This window comes from Zingiber officinale, chromosome 4B (genome assembly GCF_018446385.1).
Source record: "Zingiber officinale cultivar Zhangliang chromosome 4B, Zo_v1.1, whole genome shotgun sequence".
In the NCBI taxonomy this organism is placed as follows: domain Eukaryota; kingdom Viridiplantae; phylum Streptophyta; class Magnoliopsida; order Zingiberales; family Zingiberaceae; genus Zingiber; species Zingiber officinale.
In genome coordinates this window covers 91701170-91720940 of record NC_055993.1, presented here as the reverse complement: position 1 = coordinate 91720940, position 19771 = coordinate 91701170, and the positions used below count along the sequence as shown (strand labels likewise).

General features: G+C 40.2%; 1 protein-coding gene across 1 annotated transcript; it reads left to right on the top strand.

Annotated features, from left to right (window-relative positions):
* The first annotated feature begins 17524 nt into the window (after positions 1-17524).
* Positions 17525-19331, top strand: LOC121978387 (mRNA-capping enzyme-like). The gene is made up of 4 exons (XM_042530739.1): positions 17525-17686; positions 18166-18215; positions 19019-19181; positions 19326-19331. Exons 1-4 carry the CDS (start codon positions 17642-17644, stop codon positions 19329-19331), a joined length of 264 nt encoding a protein of 87 aa, XP_042386673.1. The 5' UTR covers positions 17525-17641.
* Positions 19332-19771: the final 440 nt, after the last annotated feature.

The window sequence follows — 19771 nt, the reverse complement described above, 5'->3', positions numbered from 1 at the left end:
TTAAAGAGTATACAGCACTATTCCTATTATTTTAGGACAGAGGTATCCTATTATTTTAGAAGGGATTTTTTATTAATTAAAAATAAAAAAGCAGATGAACAATACTATTGATTTACTTGAACTGACTAAGGGTAAAAGATAATTATAAAGAGAAAAGGAAAAGAGCATGAAAGTCTTATCTTAATTTTTGACTGTCTTAATTAGTTTCGACGATAAAATAAAAAATAAGAGTTGCTTTTTATTAAAGAGGACAAAGGATTAGGATTTTTGATAGACTAAAAACACAAAGAACGAGTGGTAAGAAAAAAAAACGAGAGAGGCCTGCGGTCCAGAAAAAAAACAGGAACGAAGCCTCTGCACGGAGGTTTTTATAGCCGTCAGCCGTAGCGAATCGGGATGCCAAGTTGGTTGGCACGTGGCATATTCTCTTGAGCTAGTGTAGGATCAAACGTCTCCTCATAGAATGACACTCGATTTTAACATATCTTTTTCTGATGTTTAAAATAATACAAAAATAGTTAAATATAGAGGTTTATGATCGTGTTCGCTTATTATTGCGGTCATTGAAACTTCTTCAATGTTACTATTTTTAAATAGCAATCATTATAAAATAAAATTTATGATAATATAATAAAAGTACATTGATCGTGGTAGTTGTTGGGGTGGTTTTAGTTTTAGTTGTGAAAATATTTAATTAATTGTTCGAGGAAGCCACTACACGGTAAATAAAGTTTTTTCTTAATTTAAAAAATGGTAAGTGTAACACAAGAACTTTTCAAAGAATCATTCAACCTAATATTGTTCTCGTTTAGATACTCTTAACTTCTGATGAAATTTGATATATTAATGCTGGTATGATCGCCAAACACACTTAAATAAGTTGAGTTCATAAAGATTTATGGAACTTGTTTGATAGTCTAAACTGAATTAAACGGTTGAAATGATGGTTTAACTTTAATTTAATTCTTTTTTATAAGCTTAGTTGAATTTAAATTAGAACTAGATTCATTTATATGTTATCAAAGTTTCCATTCAAATTTATTTGATTATTTAATTTTTTATATTTAAATTTATTTGATGGGTTTTATAATATAAGTTTATTTATTCATTTAAAAAATTATTTAGTTATTTATTTATAAGATTGATATTTGTGAATATTAACCATCAACTGTTTTTTCATGAATAAGTTCACAATACTATCCACAAATATTAACAAATTGAATATATGTTTACATTTATTTATTTATTTATTTTAACGAGTTATTTAATTTTATTTATTTAATTAATCTTACGTGTATCGATAAGAATATTAATAAGGGCTGGAAATATAATTAAAATTTCACATTAAAAATATATGGAGAAAAATATGCGTTTATAAAATAGAAGATATTTCTATTGATACGAGACATTTTAGGTATAATTCAAAAATAAATCCATATATCAGAATTATGGCTCAGATCGAAACAGGTCAAGAGTGACCAAATACTTAAAAGGAGAGCTGGAGTAAATTAAGAGTGACTACTGTTGGTGCGATTAGCACTAACGATCTAACTCAGATTTTGATGAATGACAAAGTATATTAAGTTAATTTCATTGTGATCTAACACTTTAACTAAGTGTGCAGGAGAAGTCCAGACTGGTCGACGAATTGACCGGATGTCTAACACGAAGTCCAGCTAGGTCAACGAGTCGACCTGATAGTTGGCACGAAGCCCAGACTGGTCGACGGGCTGATTGGATGTCTGACACGAAGTCCAACTAGGTCGACGAGCTGACACGAAGTCCAGACGAGTCGACGGGTTGACCGGACGTCTGGCAGATAAGTTAAGATACGTCACTAGAGGGGAGTGACTTGGTGAGGACGCGTTCCCGGTTAGGGAACTTAGGCACAGATCCAACTTAGAACCATTTCAGAACTCTAAGTTGAGATCTTGACTAGATTCCGATCTCGGTAAGATGAAATCTAATTACTACTCTTCTTCTATTGTGCTAACTTCTGTTTTGCAGGGTAGTTTAAACTATTATTTTTGCTTTGGGCTAACTTTTTCTTGTAGGAGAAGGACATTCTGGAGAAAGGTGGTCCGGGTGCCCGGAAGGGATCCGGGCGCCCGGAGTTGGTTCGGGCGCACGGAAGGTAAAAATTTATCTTGTCGTCACGAGGAGCGCGCTGATTGGCCGAGCTTACGTCACGGTCCGGGCGCCCGGAACATCCTATATAAGGAGGTCTCGCCCTAAAGCAAAATACAACAACGACATCTACTCTACTGCGTTGTGCCCCCTGTGACGCTGCAAAGCTTCTCCGACAACGTGCTCTTTTTCCTTTTTTCTATTGTTGTCGATATTTCTTATTTAAGGTTCTTATACTTTCATTTGTAATATTCTTGTAAACTATTAGTGATTGCTCAACGAAAGCACTCGACGAGTGCGGGCCTTGGAGTAGGAGTCGACCAAAGATCCGAACCAAGTAAATTGGTTCTTGTTAACATTGCTCTATTTTTTTCCGTTGCATACTCTCTACGAACGTTTTCGATCGATATTCACCCTTCTCCCCCTCTATCGACTTTCACGATCCAACAACTACATGCTTAAGGGGTGACCCAGAGCAAGTCAAAAGTGACTGGATACTTAAGAGGAAGTTCGAAATAGGTCAAGAGTGACTGAATACTTGAGGGGATGCCTCAAGTAGGTCAAGAGATCGGATATTTGAAGGGAGGTCCGGAATATGTCAAGAGTGCCTGGATAAGGGGAGGTTCGAAGCAAGTTAAAAGTGATTGGATGCTTAAGGGAGGTTCGAAGTAGGTCAAGAATGACTAGATATTTGAGGGGATGACTGGAGTAGGTTAAGAATGATCGGATATTTAATGGGAGGTCTGAAACATGTCAAGAGTGATCGAATACTTAAGAGAAGGTCTGAAGCAAGTCAAGAGTAACTGGATATTTGAAAGGATGACTGAAACAGATCAAGAATAATTAAATACTTAATTTAAAAGATGAAAAATATCTTCATTAATACGAGACCGATACACTTTAAAAATAAATCTATAAGAATTTAAATTTAAATAGATAATATAAATAGGACGGTCTCTCACATGGCTTTTAATTAAGTATTTATATTTTATTTATATTTGTGTGGGGACTTTAATTAAGCAGTATGTTGTTTATGAAAAATTTGAGGAACATTTTTTATCATTATTTGTATCCCAACAACAAACTAAGGCTTCCCTATAAAAAAATTATTTTAATTTAATATTATATTTATTTTAGTAAAATAAAAAATAAAAAAATATATTTTTTAACATCGTCGGTCTAAAATATTTATAGAAACTTTTTTGATCATAGTGTTGCCAATTCTAAGATATGAGACTAAAGAGAATTATATTTTTTTTATATAAAACAATCAGAAAAAATTAATGATGAGAAAAATTCATAATAATACGCTGTAGCTGAGTCTCGAACTCTAGATCACTGATTGTTTCGCTTGTGGAATTACTAATAAATTTTGGAATTATTTTTAATGTGAATAGAAAAAAAGACATTAACGTAAATATGTTTTAGGCTTCATGAGTTAGTTAATAAAGGGGGGGGAGATTTTTAATAAAATAGTAAGATGTGGTATGATTTTATATTTTTTATAATTTATTAAATATAAAATAAACGTGTAGTTGATAAATGAATGGTTTACTTCTCTTCTAAGGAAAATAAACGTGTTCACTACTCTTGTCGACTGATCATCAATGATCTATGGAAATCTAGTCACATTAAATGTATCAACTCCATATTTAAGGGCAACTACTATGTAAATTTTATTTTATCCTTCTTAGTGGGTGTAATCAAGTTGTCATCTGGCACAATTTGCTACTCAGATATGATTTGATTTTCGATAAATATGATTTTGGATTATCTCATGCCTCTTATTTAGAAAGACCGACTAAGACTCTCATGATTTCGGATCGGACAATGATATGCACAAGGAAAAAAACTCAATGAAAACCTCAAGGATAGACACATAAAGTCATGACCCATCATTTCACTTTTTGTGGGCCCCATCACTTTATGTGTTTATCCTTGAGATTTTCATTAAATTTTTTTCTTTGTGCATATCATTTTTTTAAGCCCCGCAACGTACTCTATTTCAAAGTACGTGGAGTTGCTATGAAAAGATTACTACAGTGACGGCTTCATATTTTTTTTTTATCAATGGTACAATATAATTTTTCTGAGAGAGGGTTGTGAAATAAAAAAACTCCAACAATTGTGGGCACTTTTTTATTTAAAAAACAACCATGAAATTTCTAACCTTCTCGTTTTCTTTCCAAATTTAATGTAATAATAATTAATGTTGGCCTTTTATCTTTGTTTTTTTTAAATAATTAATGATTTTTATGCAACGGTCAAAATAATTGTTTGTAATTAAATTATAAATTAAATCAATATATTAAATGAAAATTTTAAATAAATTAAATTAAAAATTATAATTAAATGAAAATTATATATGAATAATAAATAAAGATACGTGATTTAATAATGCAGACCTAAAAAAATTTATTGAGACGTTTTTTTTATAACCAAGAGAGAAATAGATTTTCATATTTTTTAATATGATATATTAGAGAATAAAAAAACTTATTTATAACTTGTTAAATAAAGAGAGGTGCCCTTATCCAAATCTATAGAAAAGAGAAAACTTATTATATTTTTTCTTTTTTTAATATCAAATCAAGGTTTTAGGAGGATGTACATGAAGTATTATAAAATATTTTACTAAATGAGATGATTTTAATATAGGACGATCTAAATAGCTATGTTAGAGTGAAAAATGAGAAATATGAGAAATTGACTTAAGGTTAAAAACACAATTTGATATGGAGATCAAATTGATATTTAGAAAATGCATGAGACCTTAGTCTAAGATAACCTAAACTCATATCTCACATCAAAATTGACTTGGATGTGTTTGATACACCTTAGATGTGTGTGAGATATTAGGATTATGAGTTAGGATCAAGGTGCATAGTTCTTGTACCTAGATGAGCCTAATTCGAAATTGGGGATCATAGGGAAAGCTTGTGTACAAGTCATGTACATTTAGCCCAAAGATTGTGGTCCTAAATTGAATTGGTTTAAAATCATTTCAAAATTGATTTGAAAAACCTTGATGAAGCTTTTCTAGTGATAGCATTCATCATTGAGCAAGTTGATACAAAGTTGAGGTAAACTTGAACTATTTCAAAGTTTTTAAACTTTGTATCAAGATTTGAAAATGGAAGTTATTTTCATAGAAAACTATTTTTACTTGATAGTATATGTTATGAGGAATGTATCCTCAAAGTTTTACAATTTTTGGAATTTTCTGGAATTTTCTAGGAGTTTCTGAATTTCGGGAGGAAAATCAGAAATTCTGATATCAGTCTTGTGGACCGATCAGAAAGGATTCTGATCGGTCCAGGAGAGTGTGGATCGGTCTGGTGACCGATCCAGTGAAGGCTGATCGGTCTGGTGACCGATCAGGGCGTGCTAACCTGCTGAATTTCGACTGTTTGTTTGAAATTTCAGCAATGAAGTTGGTGTTTTGGATTTCTAAAGGGTTGAAACTCTCCAAGATATTATTGGTGCAATGGTCAAGGGGGAGTTGACCTTTAGGGGGAATTTTACCTATTAGTCAAGGGGAGTTGACTTTTAGGGGGAGTTTTTACTCCTAAAAGACTTAGGTGATATGGGATTATCACTAAGTTGATTGTTGACTCTAGTGTGTCAAGGGGGAAATTAAGGGTTTCAATGAAAGGTATGGGACTTTCATTAGGAAGAAACTCTTGACCTTGATTCACTCTTTTTGATGTGTGTCAAAAAGGGGGAGAGTAGAAAGGAAAATGGAGAATGTCTAGAGAATGTTCAGGGAAGAACATTGGAAAACCTAAGTTAGGTTATTGGGTTAACCTAACTTGATTATGGGTTTGATTATGGGTTTTGTCAAACATCAAAAAGGGGGAGATTGTTGGTGCAACCTTAGGTCAAGGTTGACCTGGTTTACCCGACTCGAGTTGACCTGACTCGAGTTGTATTTTGATGTTTGACGAAAACAGAAGAGTTGCATTTTGATGAGAGATTGTTGGCGCGACCCGTGGTCAAGGTTGACCTGGTTGACCCGAGGAGAGTTGACCTGATTCGGAAAAGTCCAAGCAGGGAGCTTGACACGGGAAAAGTCCAAGCAGGGAGCTTGGCATGGGAAAAGTCCAAGCAGGGAGTTTGGCATGGTGAAAAGTCCAAGCAGGGAGCTTGGCACGGGAAAAGTCCAAGTATGGAGACTTGGCACGGAGAAGTCCAAGTATGGAAGCTTGGCACATGGGAAGTCGGAGAGGGCTCGGTAGCTCGTTCTCCGGACTGTGGTCAAAGAGGGCTCGGGAGCTCGTTCTCTGGACCGGATGGAAGTCGGAGAGGGCTCGGTAGCTCGTTCTCTGGACCGGATGTGGAAAGACCTGGTGAGTGAAGCCAGGCAGACGGGAAAATCCTGGTGAGTGAAGCCAGGCAGTTGGGAAATCCTGGTGAGTGAAGCCAGGTGAAAATCCTAGTGAGTGAAGCTAGGTGGAAGTCCTGGTGAGTGAAGCCAGGCAGTCGGAAAGTCCTAGTAAGTGAAGCTAGGTAGTTGGGAAGTCCTGGTGAGTGAAGCTAGGCAGTTGGGAAGTCCTGGTGAGTGAAGCCGGGCAGATTGGAAATCCTGGTGAGTGAAGCCAGGTGAAAACCCTAGTGAGTGAAGCTAGGTGAAAGTCCTGGTGAGTGAAGCCGGGCAAGGAAAAATCCAGATGGATCAAGGGTGATCGGACATCTGGTGTTGAGAAGGTCAGGTAGGTCAAGGGAGTGACTGGATACTTGACACGAAGAGAAAAGTCTAAGTGGGTCAAAGAGATTGACCGGACACTTGGTGGGGAGTCTTAGCAGGTCAAGGGAGTGACCGGATGCTAAGCATGATGTACCAATAGGTCAAGGTTGACCGGATATTGGTTTGGACTTGGTTTGGGCAAAAACCAAGACCTGGATCGGTCTGGTGACCGATCCAGTGATACTGTGGGTTCTTGATCGGTCTGGAGACCGATCAGAAAGCGATCAGTGCCTCTGTGAGCTTACTGATCGGTCTGGGGACCGATCAGCATGAAGCCTGATCGGTCCCCGGGACCGATCAGGGCACGCACAGAGAGTTGCGCAAACTCTCTGTGAAGTGTGCTGATCGGTCTGGGGACCGATCAGCATAGGTCCTGATCGGTCCCCAAGACCGATCAGAGGAGGTCTGGACCGATCAGGAGTGTGCCTGATCGGTCCAGGTCCTAGCCGTTGCGACACAACGGCTAGTTTATGTGTCTTCTTCTTCGCAGGATATATACCGAGGTCGAGGGTCTCTACTGTAGTTCTTTTTCTGGTTCTTGCTCCTGCGATCTGAGCTTTGTTGAGCTCCCCATTGCTGAAGCTTCGTGTGAGCTTCCGTCGGCTGGTTGTCTAGCTGCTGTGCTTGAATCCGTGAAGTTGTTGCTTCATCAACGGACTTCAGTCGACAACGAGAAGGCAAGAAAACTTGGTAGTGTTTGTACATTCGTATTCTTCTTATTTGCTTTCTCTATTGTTGTACTCCTTATTGCTGTTGCAAAGAGATTGTGGCGAGGCTTCTCCACCCAGAAGGAGTTCATCTTAGCCGGTTATCCAGGGTCTCATCCACCGACGGATTGATAGGCTTCGTCCACCTTACGGACACGCCGAGGAGTAGGAGTCTCATCTCCGAACCTCGTTACATCTCTGCGTCTAAGGTTTGATCATCTTCGTTTCGTTTCTATTGTTTTATTTCCGCTGCGCTAACCCTAATCGTAGGAAGAAACGCGAAGATTTGGGGTCGGCTATTCACACCCCCCTCTCTAGCCGCGACCATCGGTCCTAACAATCTTTGGAGAAAATTTAATTACCCAACATAGGTTAGTAGTGTTACATATACATCTCAAGTATAATATCAGTAAAAGAAAAATATACACAACTCTAAGAATTAAGTGGTGAAGTTTAAGGATGGGAAATAAAACATATTTAAGGAGAAGATAAAAGTAAAGCAATAGGTGAAATATATGATGGTTTTAATACAACATGAGATAAGATGATATTAAAATTAAAAATAATAGTCAAGAGTGTACTCGATAATTCAAAGAGGTATGTACCACTAAGTAAGAAATATTGTGTAGGATCAAAAGAGTGCGATAGAGGGGGGGAGTGGTGAATATTGCGCTTTTAAAAACTTTTCTTTTAAGCATTTAAATCAAAGTTGTGCAGCGGAAAATAAAGAACAGGTTCGGTTACTTGGTTTAGAGCCTAGGCCGACTCCTACTCCAAGGTCTGTGATCCTTGATCAGACCGTTGGGCAATCCATTAAAACTCTTCTTTCCGAAAACCTAGGAAAGAAGCAGTGTGTACAATATGCAAGAATATAAGATAGTAACAATGTACTATCTTATGTGAGTTTAAGTACAATGCAAGCTTCTTAAAATAAAAATAAACTGACACTTGTATGGAAGATGATGCTCGGTTGGCGCTTGAACGAAGCAGTTGCTTATGTGAAGACGAGTTGTAGAGCAGTAGTACGAACAGTAGCAGCTAGCACATAGATGAACTTCGAACCCACAAGATTTCGTTACCTAGCCTTGACCTTGAGCTCACTTTTATAAGAGTCGTCGACGTTTGGTCGATCGATCCCTAAGTTCGGTCAACTGAACTAGCTCCCTTCCATCTTCGTTGAGCTCCGATGCTGATTCTATCTTAGGCATTTAATGACATTAAGGTGTTCGGTCGACCGATCCCATTTTTCAGTCGACCAAACAAAGAATTTTCCTGTTTACTGAGATTTACACTTAATGCTGAATTGATGAGGTGTTCGTTCGGTTGACCAATTGTTGGTGCAGCATGACCGGCAAGAGGGGGGTGAATTGTCTGCAACTAAAAAATATACCCTCCTCAAGAACTTTCAACTCAAAAATGCAGCAACAATAAAAAACAGTAAATAAAATAAAAGAAAAGCAGGAAGACTCAGGGATTAACTTGGTTACAACCAAGAAGGTTGTTAATCCAAGGTGGAAGAAAAAGCGCACTAAGAAAGTCTCCTTTACTGTAGGCGGAGAAGACTTTTTACACTGAGAAAGCTCATAAGCAGCTAGGAATTGATTACAAAGTTGAATACTTGAATGAATGAATATTTCCTAGCTCCAGGGGCCTTTATATAGCTCCTGAAAAGTTTATCACGAGGGTCCAAGCTGCCTCCAACAAGATTCAAGGCGCCTCTAACCAAGTCATCGGATAAAACTTTATCCGCGCTCAAACGGTCAATATTGACCAAATGAAGGTGCCTTCATCAAGTCTTGAAGGCGCCTTCAAGGTGAAGGCGCCTTCAAGCTATGATGAAGGTGTTGGTTAGTCCTAAGAAAACGTACCGATTCCACTATACAAATTTTTTTTGTACAAGTGTAGAACCTTTCTTTAAATAACCTATTGTGTTCTTTAGAAGTTAAATTAGAAATCGCAGACGGAACTTAACATCATTGATTCCAAATTTAACTTATCTGTTCTTAATGGTTTAGATTTGAATCGCAAGCGGAACTTAACACTATTGATTCAAATCCACCTATGTTATTAATTCCATTAAATATTAATTTTCAAAATTGACTTCCAGGACTGCATGGCGAGGCACATGGCCTTCTTGGATATGGGAGCAACCAACACCGCCTAGACAAAGCCTTTTAAGGAAAGTTAATATTTAATTTCCTTAAATAACTCTAGGTTAACCAAAAAGAACAATCGAATCACAAATTCGAAAAAGAAGAAAACACAAACTCGAAAAATAAATTCGATAAACTAGATCTAATTGCCTCTTGTATTTAAATTCTAACAAAGAAAATAACTAGTATGATGCGGAAGAAAACTACTAGTTATACCTTCTCTTTGTAAGCTAATGACCTCAAGATCTTCTGCCTCCTCGTCTCGCCTTGGACGTCGTGTGGGCGACGATCCTCCAAGATGAACACCACCTAAAAGCTTCTTCCTCTTCTTCTAAAATCCAGCCACCACCACCACCAAGGAGAAGAGAGCAAAAGGGAAAAGAGAAGAGAGGAAGAGGGTCGGCCACTTGAGGTTCTTCAAGCAAGAGAATAAAAATTGTGTCTTATGAAGCCTCCTCACCCGTTCTTTTATATTAGTTGCCCAAGACAAATAAAGGAAGAATTTTTACAAAAATTAAAATCTTCCACTAATTTTCCTTTTCCCTTTTTATTTTTCCTTTTCTTTCCTCTTGATTAAATCAATCACCAAATCATTGACTTGGTTTAATCCTATTGGCCAGCCCCTTGCTTGGGCACCAAGTAAGGTGGTCGGTCACCCCATCAAGAAAAAGGAAATATATTTTTTAAAATTTTACAAGAAGAAATCCTCTTATAAAATTTACAAGCTCTCTTTCCTAAAGTGGATGTTAAAAAGGAAAGCTTTTTAAAAATTAAAACCATGTTTTAAAATTTAAAACTTCTCTTCAAAAATTTCCTTTTTTAACATGAATAGAAAATTTTAATTTTTAAAACTTCTCTTCCTTTTTCTAAAACCATGAGGATGGTTAAAAAGGAAAGTTTTAAAACTTTTAAAACTCTCTATTAAAACATGTGGCCAAATTCAAATAAGGAAAGTTTTTAAAAAATTAAAATCTCTCTTTTAAAATTTATAGTTTTCTACAAAGAGAAGATTTTAAAAATTTAAAACAACCCTCCTTGTTTGAATTATTGTGGCCGACCCCTACTAGCTTGGTCACCAAGCAATAGGGTCGGCCCCTATAGAAGAGGATGTGGCTGGCCCTTGCTTGGTCACCAAGCATTGGGCCGACCCCCTTCTTGGACACCAAGATGGGCCTTTCTTTGGATGGACTTGAGCCTTTAATGAGACTACGATAGGGACCTAGAGGAGAAATTAGTTTTGGTCTTCCGATGAGCTTGAGTATCCCGTGTTCGCCCCGAACACACAACTCAAGTTCATCGATAATAACTCATTCCACTAGAGAGTTATTATCGCACTACCGCACCAATCCCAAATTACATTATGGGCTCCTTCTTATCATGAGTGTGTTAGTCTCCCTGTGTTTAAGATAACAAATGTCCACTAATTAAGTAAGTTACTGACAACTCACTTAATTAATATCTAGCTCCGAGAGTAGCACCACTCAACTTTATTGTCATGTCGAACTAAGTCCACCTGCAGGGTTTAACATGGCAATCCTTATGAGCTCCTCTTGGGGACATTTTCAACCTAGATAACTAGGACACATATTCCTTGTATAATCAACAACACACACTATAAGTAATATCATTTCCCAACTTATCGGACTTATTGACCTATCGAGTTAAATCTCATCCATTGATAAGTCAAAGAAATAAATACTAAATATATGTGTTTGTTATTATATTAGGATTAAGAGCACACACTTCCATAATAACTAAGGTCTAGTTCTTTTATAAAGTCAGGACAAAAAGAACTTACCTAAAATGCTCCTACTCAATACACTTGGAGTGTATCAGTGTAATTTATTAGTTAAGATAAACTAATACTTAATTACACTACGACTACTTCAACGGTTTATTCCTTTCCATCTTAGTCGCGAGCAACTGTTTATAATTTATAAAAAACCGACAACATGATCTTCTGTGTGTAACACCACACACCATGTTGTTTACTATATAAATTAATTGAACAAATTACATTTAACAAATAAATATAGATATTGACCACTGTGATTCTTTATTTCTAAATAAATGTTTATACAAAAGTTAGACTTTTAGTATACACTTTAACAATCTCCCACTTATACTAAAAGACTATGATGCCATACATTTGATTCCCAACTATCCGGTAGTAAGGTCGGGGGACCCCCTCGGGAGGGGAGTCAACGCCACGTAGAGGTCAAGAGTCAAAAGGGTCAGCATGAGGTTCGGCCAATCGGAGAAGGGGTGGGTCGACCGGCCGAACGGGTCCGAGCGGAATCAAAGACAACCCGACGGGGAGTCGGGTTTCCGACGCTCATGGTGAACAGGGTCGTCGGGCCGAGCGGCTAGCCCACTCGGCCGAGGCGTAAAGCATCAATGCTGTGAAAGAACAGTCTCAGCCGAGCACCTGGTCGGACCGATACCTACGCCTGGTCGGACCGATGCCTGTCGAGTGGATGGACGCTCGGCTCGGGGAAAAAGGAGACAAGGACAAGGGGACATTGGAAGACATCTTCTGACAACAGGCATGTTCAATGACCAAGCTATGCGCAGAATCTTACGATAGAAGCTTCTACCGTCCCATCAGAGAGGTGCTCGGACTGTAGCAGTATAGTGTCAGGCATGTTCCTCTGACAAGCTCATACTAAGGTATGGTAAAGGGCACGTGTACGCCTCGGTAGGTGTGCATACGCCTCCCCACAGCTCTATATAAGAGTCCTCAGACTTCGACGGAGGTACGCGATCTCTCATCTTCGGAGTCACTTCCTCGTTTTCCTCTTGCCTGACTTGAGCGTCGGAGGGTCGTCGCCGGGAACCCCTTCCCGGCCCGACTTCTTTGCAGGTTCGCCGGAGATCCATACGGCCGGTCAGAGATCCACGTCATCAGTTGGAAGAGCGCCACGTGTCCAGCGTCCATCGCCTCAGCGTTCGGACAGGATCAAATTGGCGCCGTCTGTGGGAACGCACCTGCATCCGAGCGGAAGAGATGGACGAAGCTGGACGACCGCACACCGTGATGCTCTCCCAGGAGGAGCTCGACGCTCTAATCGAGGCAAGAGTAGCTAAGCTCGTGGAGCAACAGAAACAGAAGGCGCAAGCCGAGCGGCTGGAGCAACAAGCGACGTCAGCGTCAGGAGGCCGAGCGGAAGCACCGCCTGCCACAGTTTCATTTCATCGAGCCCTATTCCGTACGCCTCCTGAAGTCGCAACAGTTAACCGTGATCGAGGATCTTCATCCGACGAGGCGCCCAGGCGAGACAACAGAAAAGGAAAGGCTCCCCGAACGGACGCCTCCCCCGAGCGGATCAACCGGCAGTTTTCAGACGCCATCCTGCAGGACCCTCTGCCAAAGCATTATGTGCCCCCGGCGATCGGGGAATACAACGGAACCACCGACCCGGACGACCATCTGGGTAAGTTCGACAACACAGCTACCCTACATCAATACACAGATGGAGTGAAATGTCGGGTGTTCCTTACCACCCTCTCGGGATCGGTGCAACGATGGTTCCGGAGGCTGCCGGACAGATCCATCACCAGCTTTAAAGAGTTCCGAATCGCTTTTCTCCATCACTTTGCGAGCATTCGGCGTTACCAGAAGACCAGTGTCAGTCTATTTGCCATCAAACAAGAGCCCAGGGAGCCGCTCCGAGCTTATATCCAACGATTCAACTGGGTGGCCATGGATATTCCAACGGCCACCTCAGAAACAATGATGAATGCATTCACGCAAGGCCTCGTGGACGGTGACTTCTTCCGTTCACTTATTTGAAAGCCGCCCTGAGACTATGATCATATGTTACACCGGGCCAACGAATACATTAATGTGGAGGAAGCCCAGGCGGCCCGAAGAAAAGAAACTCCAACTGAGCGACTAGCCCCTGCCGAGCGGAAGCTGCTCACTGGCCACCAGCCGCCCAGAGGACCGCGAGTCGAAGCAGTCCGCCCTCACCACGCAAGGTCCCACGCCGTCCAAGAGGTAGCCTCCTAGAGGCCCAAACCAAAAAAGAAGGTATGGACCCCCCATGTTTTGCTCATTCCACCGGACTGACACGCATAACACACGAGATTGCCGAAGCCTTCCCCTGATCGCCCACCCCGCTCCCCGGAGTGGTCGTCGTCGATCGCCATCATTCGACAGGCGACAGGCGACAGCGACACCATGAAGTCGATCGGAGGATATCCAGAAAGTCTCCCGAGCGGTATCATCCTCAGGAGCACGAGGACAATCCCCGGGTATCTAAGAAGCGGCCCAGGCCGTCCGCCCGGGAGGAAGAAAATAGAAGCAACACGTCCCAGGGCGAAATCAACATCATCGCTGGCGGACCGACCGGAGGTGACTCCAACAGAGCAAGGAAGGCGAGTGTCAAGCAGCTCCAGATCCATGCGGTCGGCTGCAGTCAAGAACAGGCGAGCGGGCCTGAAATCAGCTTTAGGCCCAGGGACCTTGAGGGAATCGAAGTGCCACATGACGACGCCCTCCTCATTAAAGCGGTAATAGCTAACTATACTATTCACCGTATTTTTATCGATACAGGCAGCTCGGTCAACATTATATTTAAAAAGGCTTTCGACCAACTGCAAATTGATCGAGCTGAGTTGCTGCCCATGACAACCCCCCTCTACGGGTTTACGGGCAATGAAGTTATACCGGTCGGACAGGTCTGACTGGCTATTTCGCTGGGAGAAGAGCCGCTCAGAAGGACGCGGACTGCCAATTTCGTCGTGGTCAACTCTCCCTCAGCATACAATGTTATCTTGGGGAGACCAGCGCTCAGTGAGTTCCGAGCGGCCGTCTCCACCTTCTACCAGAAAATTAAGTTCTTGGTCAAAGATAAAGTTGGAGAAGTGCGAGGAGACCAGCTGGCGGCTCGGCGATGCTACGTTGAAATGGTCCGAGCCGAAGCTAATTCCGTGCGGAAGACGCCACGGATCGAGGTGAACGCCATAACCGAAAAACCACCATCTTTGGTTTATGAAGAAAAGGAGGAGGTGCAGATCCACCCGACCCGATCGGAGGCCACCACATTCATCGCGACCGATATGGAGGCAAGCCAGAAAAAGGAGGTGATCAAGTGTCTCTAGAGAAACTGCGACGTCTTCGTTTGGTCGACGCATGAGCTGCCGGGAATTTTGCCAAGTATAGCACATCATGAACTTCACGTCCGACCGGACGCTCGACTGGTGAAGCAAAGGAAGAGGGACTTTAGCGCCGAACAAAATGCCATCATCCGAGCGGAGGTCGAGAAACTCCTGGAGGCCGACCATATAAGGGAGGTCCAGTTCCCGAGCTGGCTCGCAAATGTAGTGCTAGTCTCCAAGCCGGGCAACAAGTGGAGGGTTTGCATCGATTTCCGGGATCTCAACAAAGCATGCCCAAAGGATTTCTACCCTCTGCCCCAGATTGATCAACTGGTGGACTCCACAGCCGGGTGCAAGCTGATATGCATACTAGACGCCTACCAAGGCTACCATCAGGTGCCGCTCGCCCGAGAAGATCAAGAGAAGGTCAGCTTCGTCACAGCCGACGGCACTTACTGTTACAATGTAATGCCGTTCGGACTAAAGAACGCGGGAGCAACCTACCAGCGCTTAATGAACAAGGTATTCAAGGAGCAGATCGGACGCAATTTAGAAGTGTACGTGGATGATATTCTCATCAAGTCTGTCCGAGCGGCTGATCTTTTTACAGACATGGAGGAGACCTTCCGAACGCTGAGGAATTCACTACAAGAAAAACCCTCATAGACATCGGTGGAACAACAACAGTTTTAAGCAAAAACTGATGTCTTTGAATATTTTACACCGGTTTTTCCAAAAACCGGTGCCTATGAGCGCAGATTTTCGCTCATAGACATCGGTTTTTTAGCCGATGTCTATGAGTGCCTTTTTTTTATTAATAGACATCGGTTTTAATAGCGGTTTTTAAAACCCGGTGTTAATGAACCAAAAATAATAATTTAATTTTTCCACCAGCCAAAATTTACAACACTTCACAAAGTTCCCTCCAAACCTAAACTAATATCGCGCCACTTCTCTCAGTCTAAACCTAAACCTAAACCTCCACCATCAGCCTCATCTCCCTCTTGATCTCTTCCCCTTCTTGGATCTTGGATCGATGAGGAAGATCAAAACCACCTGCTTCTTCTCCATGCTTGCCGGCACGATCTGGCCGGGCCAGTCCGACGGCTCCGGCCTCACCGGCACCCACGGGGGCTCCGTTGAAGGCTCTTGCTTGCTCAACGACAGTGGCAAGCTCGTGTTGAGGCAAAAGGAAGCAGAGAACAGGGATGCGTCTCCTCCATTTCCTTGTTGCTGCTGAAGCTCGAGAATCGATTCCTCCAACCTCTGAGCAAACTCCTCCACATTATCCTCCTCCGCCCGACCATCATCGACGCCGCCAGAAGGAAAGCACTCGGTCCTGGCGCCAAAGGCGCGGCGTCGTAAAAAGCCATGTCCAAGCGGCTGCCTTCCTTTGCCTCCCCCAACCTCCATCGACCGAGTCCGCAGTAGCCTGGCCGATTCGCCAGCCCCAAGGAACGTGCAGCCCACGATGCCCTTCCGCTTGCCGGACCCAACGGTGGAGATAACGGCAGCGAAGACGGCGGCCTACGATGGAGTCGTGGAGGTGGACCACGTCCCAGCGACCTGAACACCCATCTCCTCTCGACGTCTCCTCCGCCTTTGTGCTTTCAATGAAGTCAAACCTTACCTTTTCGTGACTGAAAACGTAGGCCTCCTCTCACCCTACCCGCCCATGGAAAGTGTTTATCAAGAACAATACTAAAACCGAACACTATCGCACGGTCTGGCACCAAGGAGATCTAGTGATATTTTGCTAAAGAGCAAAGTAGATACGTGCTAAGTTTGATAAAGAAACTTCCTATTTGTTCTCTGGGGTTTTGCAAGTAAGGAATAGACACATGGTTTTCCTTGTATTCTTTAAAGTTGCTTGTGAATTTTTGACCTGAAACCATTATAGACTTTGTATCTTTTGGGGGAAACAGATTTAACAATGTTTTCTTTTGATAATCGTGTTTATGCCTTAGTACAAATAGTCAGGTTTTAGCTTGTGCTGTACTGACATGTTAGATACACCAAAGGAAGCATGGGTTGTAAAAGCTTGTTTTGTCCATCAACAGAATGCCCAAGACTCCAGACACATGTTGTGAGACAAGAGGAGAAGGAAGGTAGCAAACTGCCTTCAAACCTTGAGGAATTTGAGGATCATGTTTTGCTACTTGCTTTGTCCACTGCTACTTGTTTTCTTTTCTTCCAGTACTTATTACTCTTTATTATGCCTTCCTACCAAGAAATATTGGAGCCAGAACTATCATTGTTGAGACTATTCAAAAGGATAGTTTATGCAGCACAATGATTTTCTTTTTCCTATGTTAGATATTTCTAGATCAGAATTTGTTAGTGTATAGCATATTGGTCATGTGAATTAATTGATGCATTCTCTATATTGTGGAAATCAAATGCGCGATCAGAAAATATGCCTTTCTGTTTTTTTTTTCTCAAAAGGTCTCATTCTTCTTGAAGATTTATTTCACATTTTATATGGTTTTAGTATTTGTTATCTACTCTAGAATGTTAATTGTTACATGGATAATTAGACCTTTGATGAGGTATTGACATCATATCGTGTCAGCTATAAAATGTATGTATATATGTCATGGATATCCTTTACACAAGACTCTATTTTTATTATTCTTTGTGTGGGTTTAGCAGTCAGTAGAGGCATTGTACTATCAATAATCTTTTCAATTTTGGTGAATGTTGAAGTTTACACCTGCTTTCTTTTTCAGGAGAATGTGGATATTAAAATTTTAACAAATGATGATGTTCTAGGTGATGCAATACCTTATGATCAGCAAGATGCAATGCGCCACCTCTGTTACCAATTCCTTGATTTAATGCCACCTACGGTATGGATACTTCACCTTGTAATAGTTGTTATTTTTTCAATTATATTATCCACATTAAATGGTCATTAAATAATATTGCATCTGTAATAGGAAGTTGCTGCAATTACACTGGAATTTTAGATCATAAGCTCTACTTTTTTTTTTCCTTCTTCTAGCACCTCTTGATTTATGATTCAGTTTTTTCTCAGTTTGCCACTTTTCTTTTATGGTCTTTCTTTATGAATTTTATTTTTCAAACCTTTATGAATCTGTTATACATAATCAGTCAGGGAGCCTCTGTTATTTATTGATTCACAAGTACCTGTTATTTTGGTAACTAATATAGTTATACTTTAGATCCAGCCCTACTAAAATTTTCAATTAACAGTCACATTTTCACAATGCGATTTGGTCTTATTTGCTGTGGTTTTATTTGATCGTATTAACTCATTTATAGTTTATTTCTTATTAGTTCTCTGTTTCTTATTCTTGGTTATTAGGGAAGAACAAACCCACAATTTTCTTGTTCACATCCAGTTTCTCTTAACAGGTGTGTCTTTATCCTTGTCAATATATATATATATATATATATGTGTGTATATATATACATACCTTATTTATTTAACATCTTTAGCCTGACGTGAAAGACAACTAGTAGTTCATTGTGTTTCAATGTTCAAATCTGCAAAATTATGAATGTATATTTGGATTTTTGGAACAAACAATCTATTGGTTTACATATATTGTGTTTCCATCTAATATTCTTTCAATGAGTTTGTGTGGTTTTGCCTTTTGTTATTGAGGGTATCCAACATGCTTATTCATTGTTTGCTGCATGGTCTTTAGATTGTGTGTTGGAATAAGCCAGACATGTCTCCCTATATGAATCACAGGGCAGTATATCTTATAATGATATGGCATGGCTTGTCTTTTGAGTACCTAGGAAATCTTCATGCTAAGTGATATTGTTGAATACAAGTTTATTTGGTCATAATTTATTTTTCTCTTTTAGTTATCTCCACTTCTCATTAAGTAGATTTACTTCATGAATCAGACATTTTGTGAGTTGTCCTCTGGGGGCGCAATGGCATGAACAGTCTGCAAGAATCACAATAGGGGTGTGTGCTTTTCCATATTCATTTTTTGCCTACATTATTTTAGAAATTATAAGTTATTTGTACAGCATACAAACACACATCTGATCACTTTTCTTTTTATTTAAAATTTATTGCCAGAAGTATAATTAGTAAGGATGCACATTTTCTTTGTTGGAGCTCCTAGTTATTCAAATTTATTTATGTTAGAAAAGACACTATTAACACTCATTTTTAATCAATATTATGTTATCTGCAGAGATAATCTGCAACTACTAAGACAAAGATACTACTATGCTACATGGAAGGCTAATGGAACCCGCTACATGATGTTCATTAACAGTACGGGGTGCTACCTAATTGATCGAAACTTCTGTTTTCGTAGGGTTCAAATGCGGTTTCCCCTAAAGAATGCTACTGAGGTACACCTTTTCTGGCTTTATAAGTGTCTGAAGTTTTATAACTCATATAATCTGTATTTATGCCTAATCTCTCTATTTTTCATGAAAAGAGTTTCCAGAATGAAACGCTGATTGATGGGGAAATGATTATCGATCAAATTCCAGATGTAGGACAGAAGAGAAGATATTTAGCATTTGATTTGGTTGCATTAAACGGTTTCTCCGTTATGAAGGTATTGCCACTTTCCATATTCTGCTCATCATTCTGAAAGCTGCTTAATTGACTGTCTTATCTGAAATGGAATAGCACACTACTTTTTGCGTCATTTCCCAAAGACAGTCATTTGTGCATACATAGCTATCGGAGAATAGATGGAAGACGGATGAGAAAGGAAATTTAATTCATGTGATAAGCAGCTTAAATTCCCATGTAACCATGTTTTGGCTGGTTTGCATTTTAGAATGAGCAACCAAAAGCTTTTATCATTCCTTCCCTTTGAAACATTGATGTAAAAGATGTATTTTAAAACATCTCCAGATGTCTGTAACTTTGTGTATTACTATATTTTGCTATGACCTTACTGTTCTAGCCTATGACCTATTTAGTTATC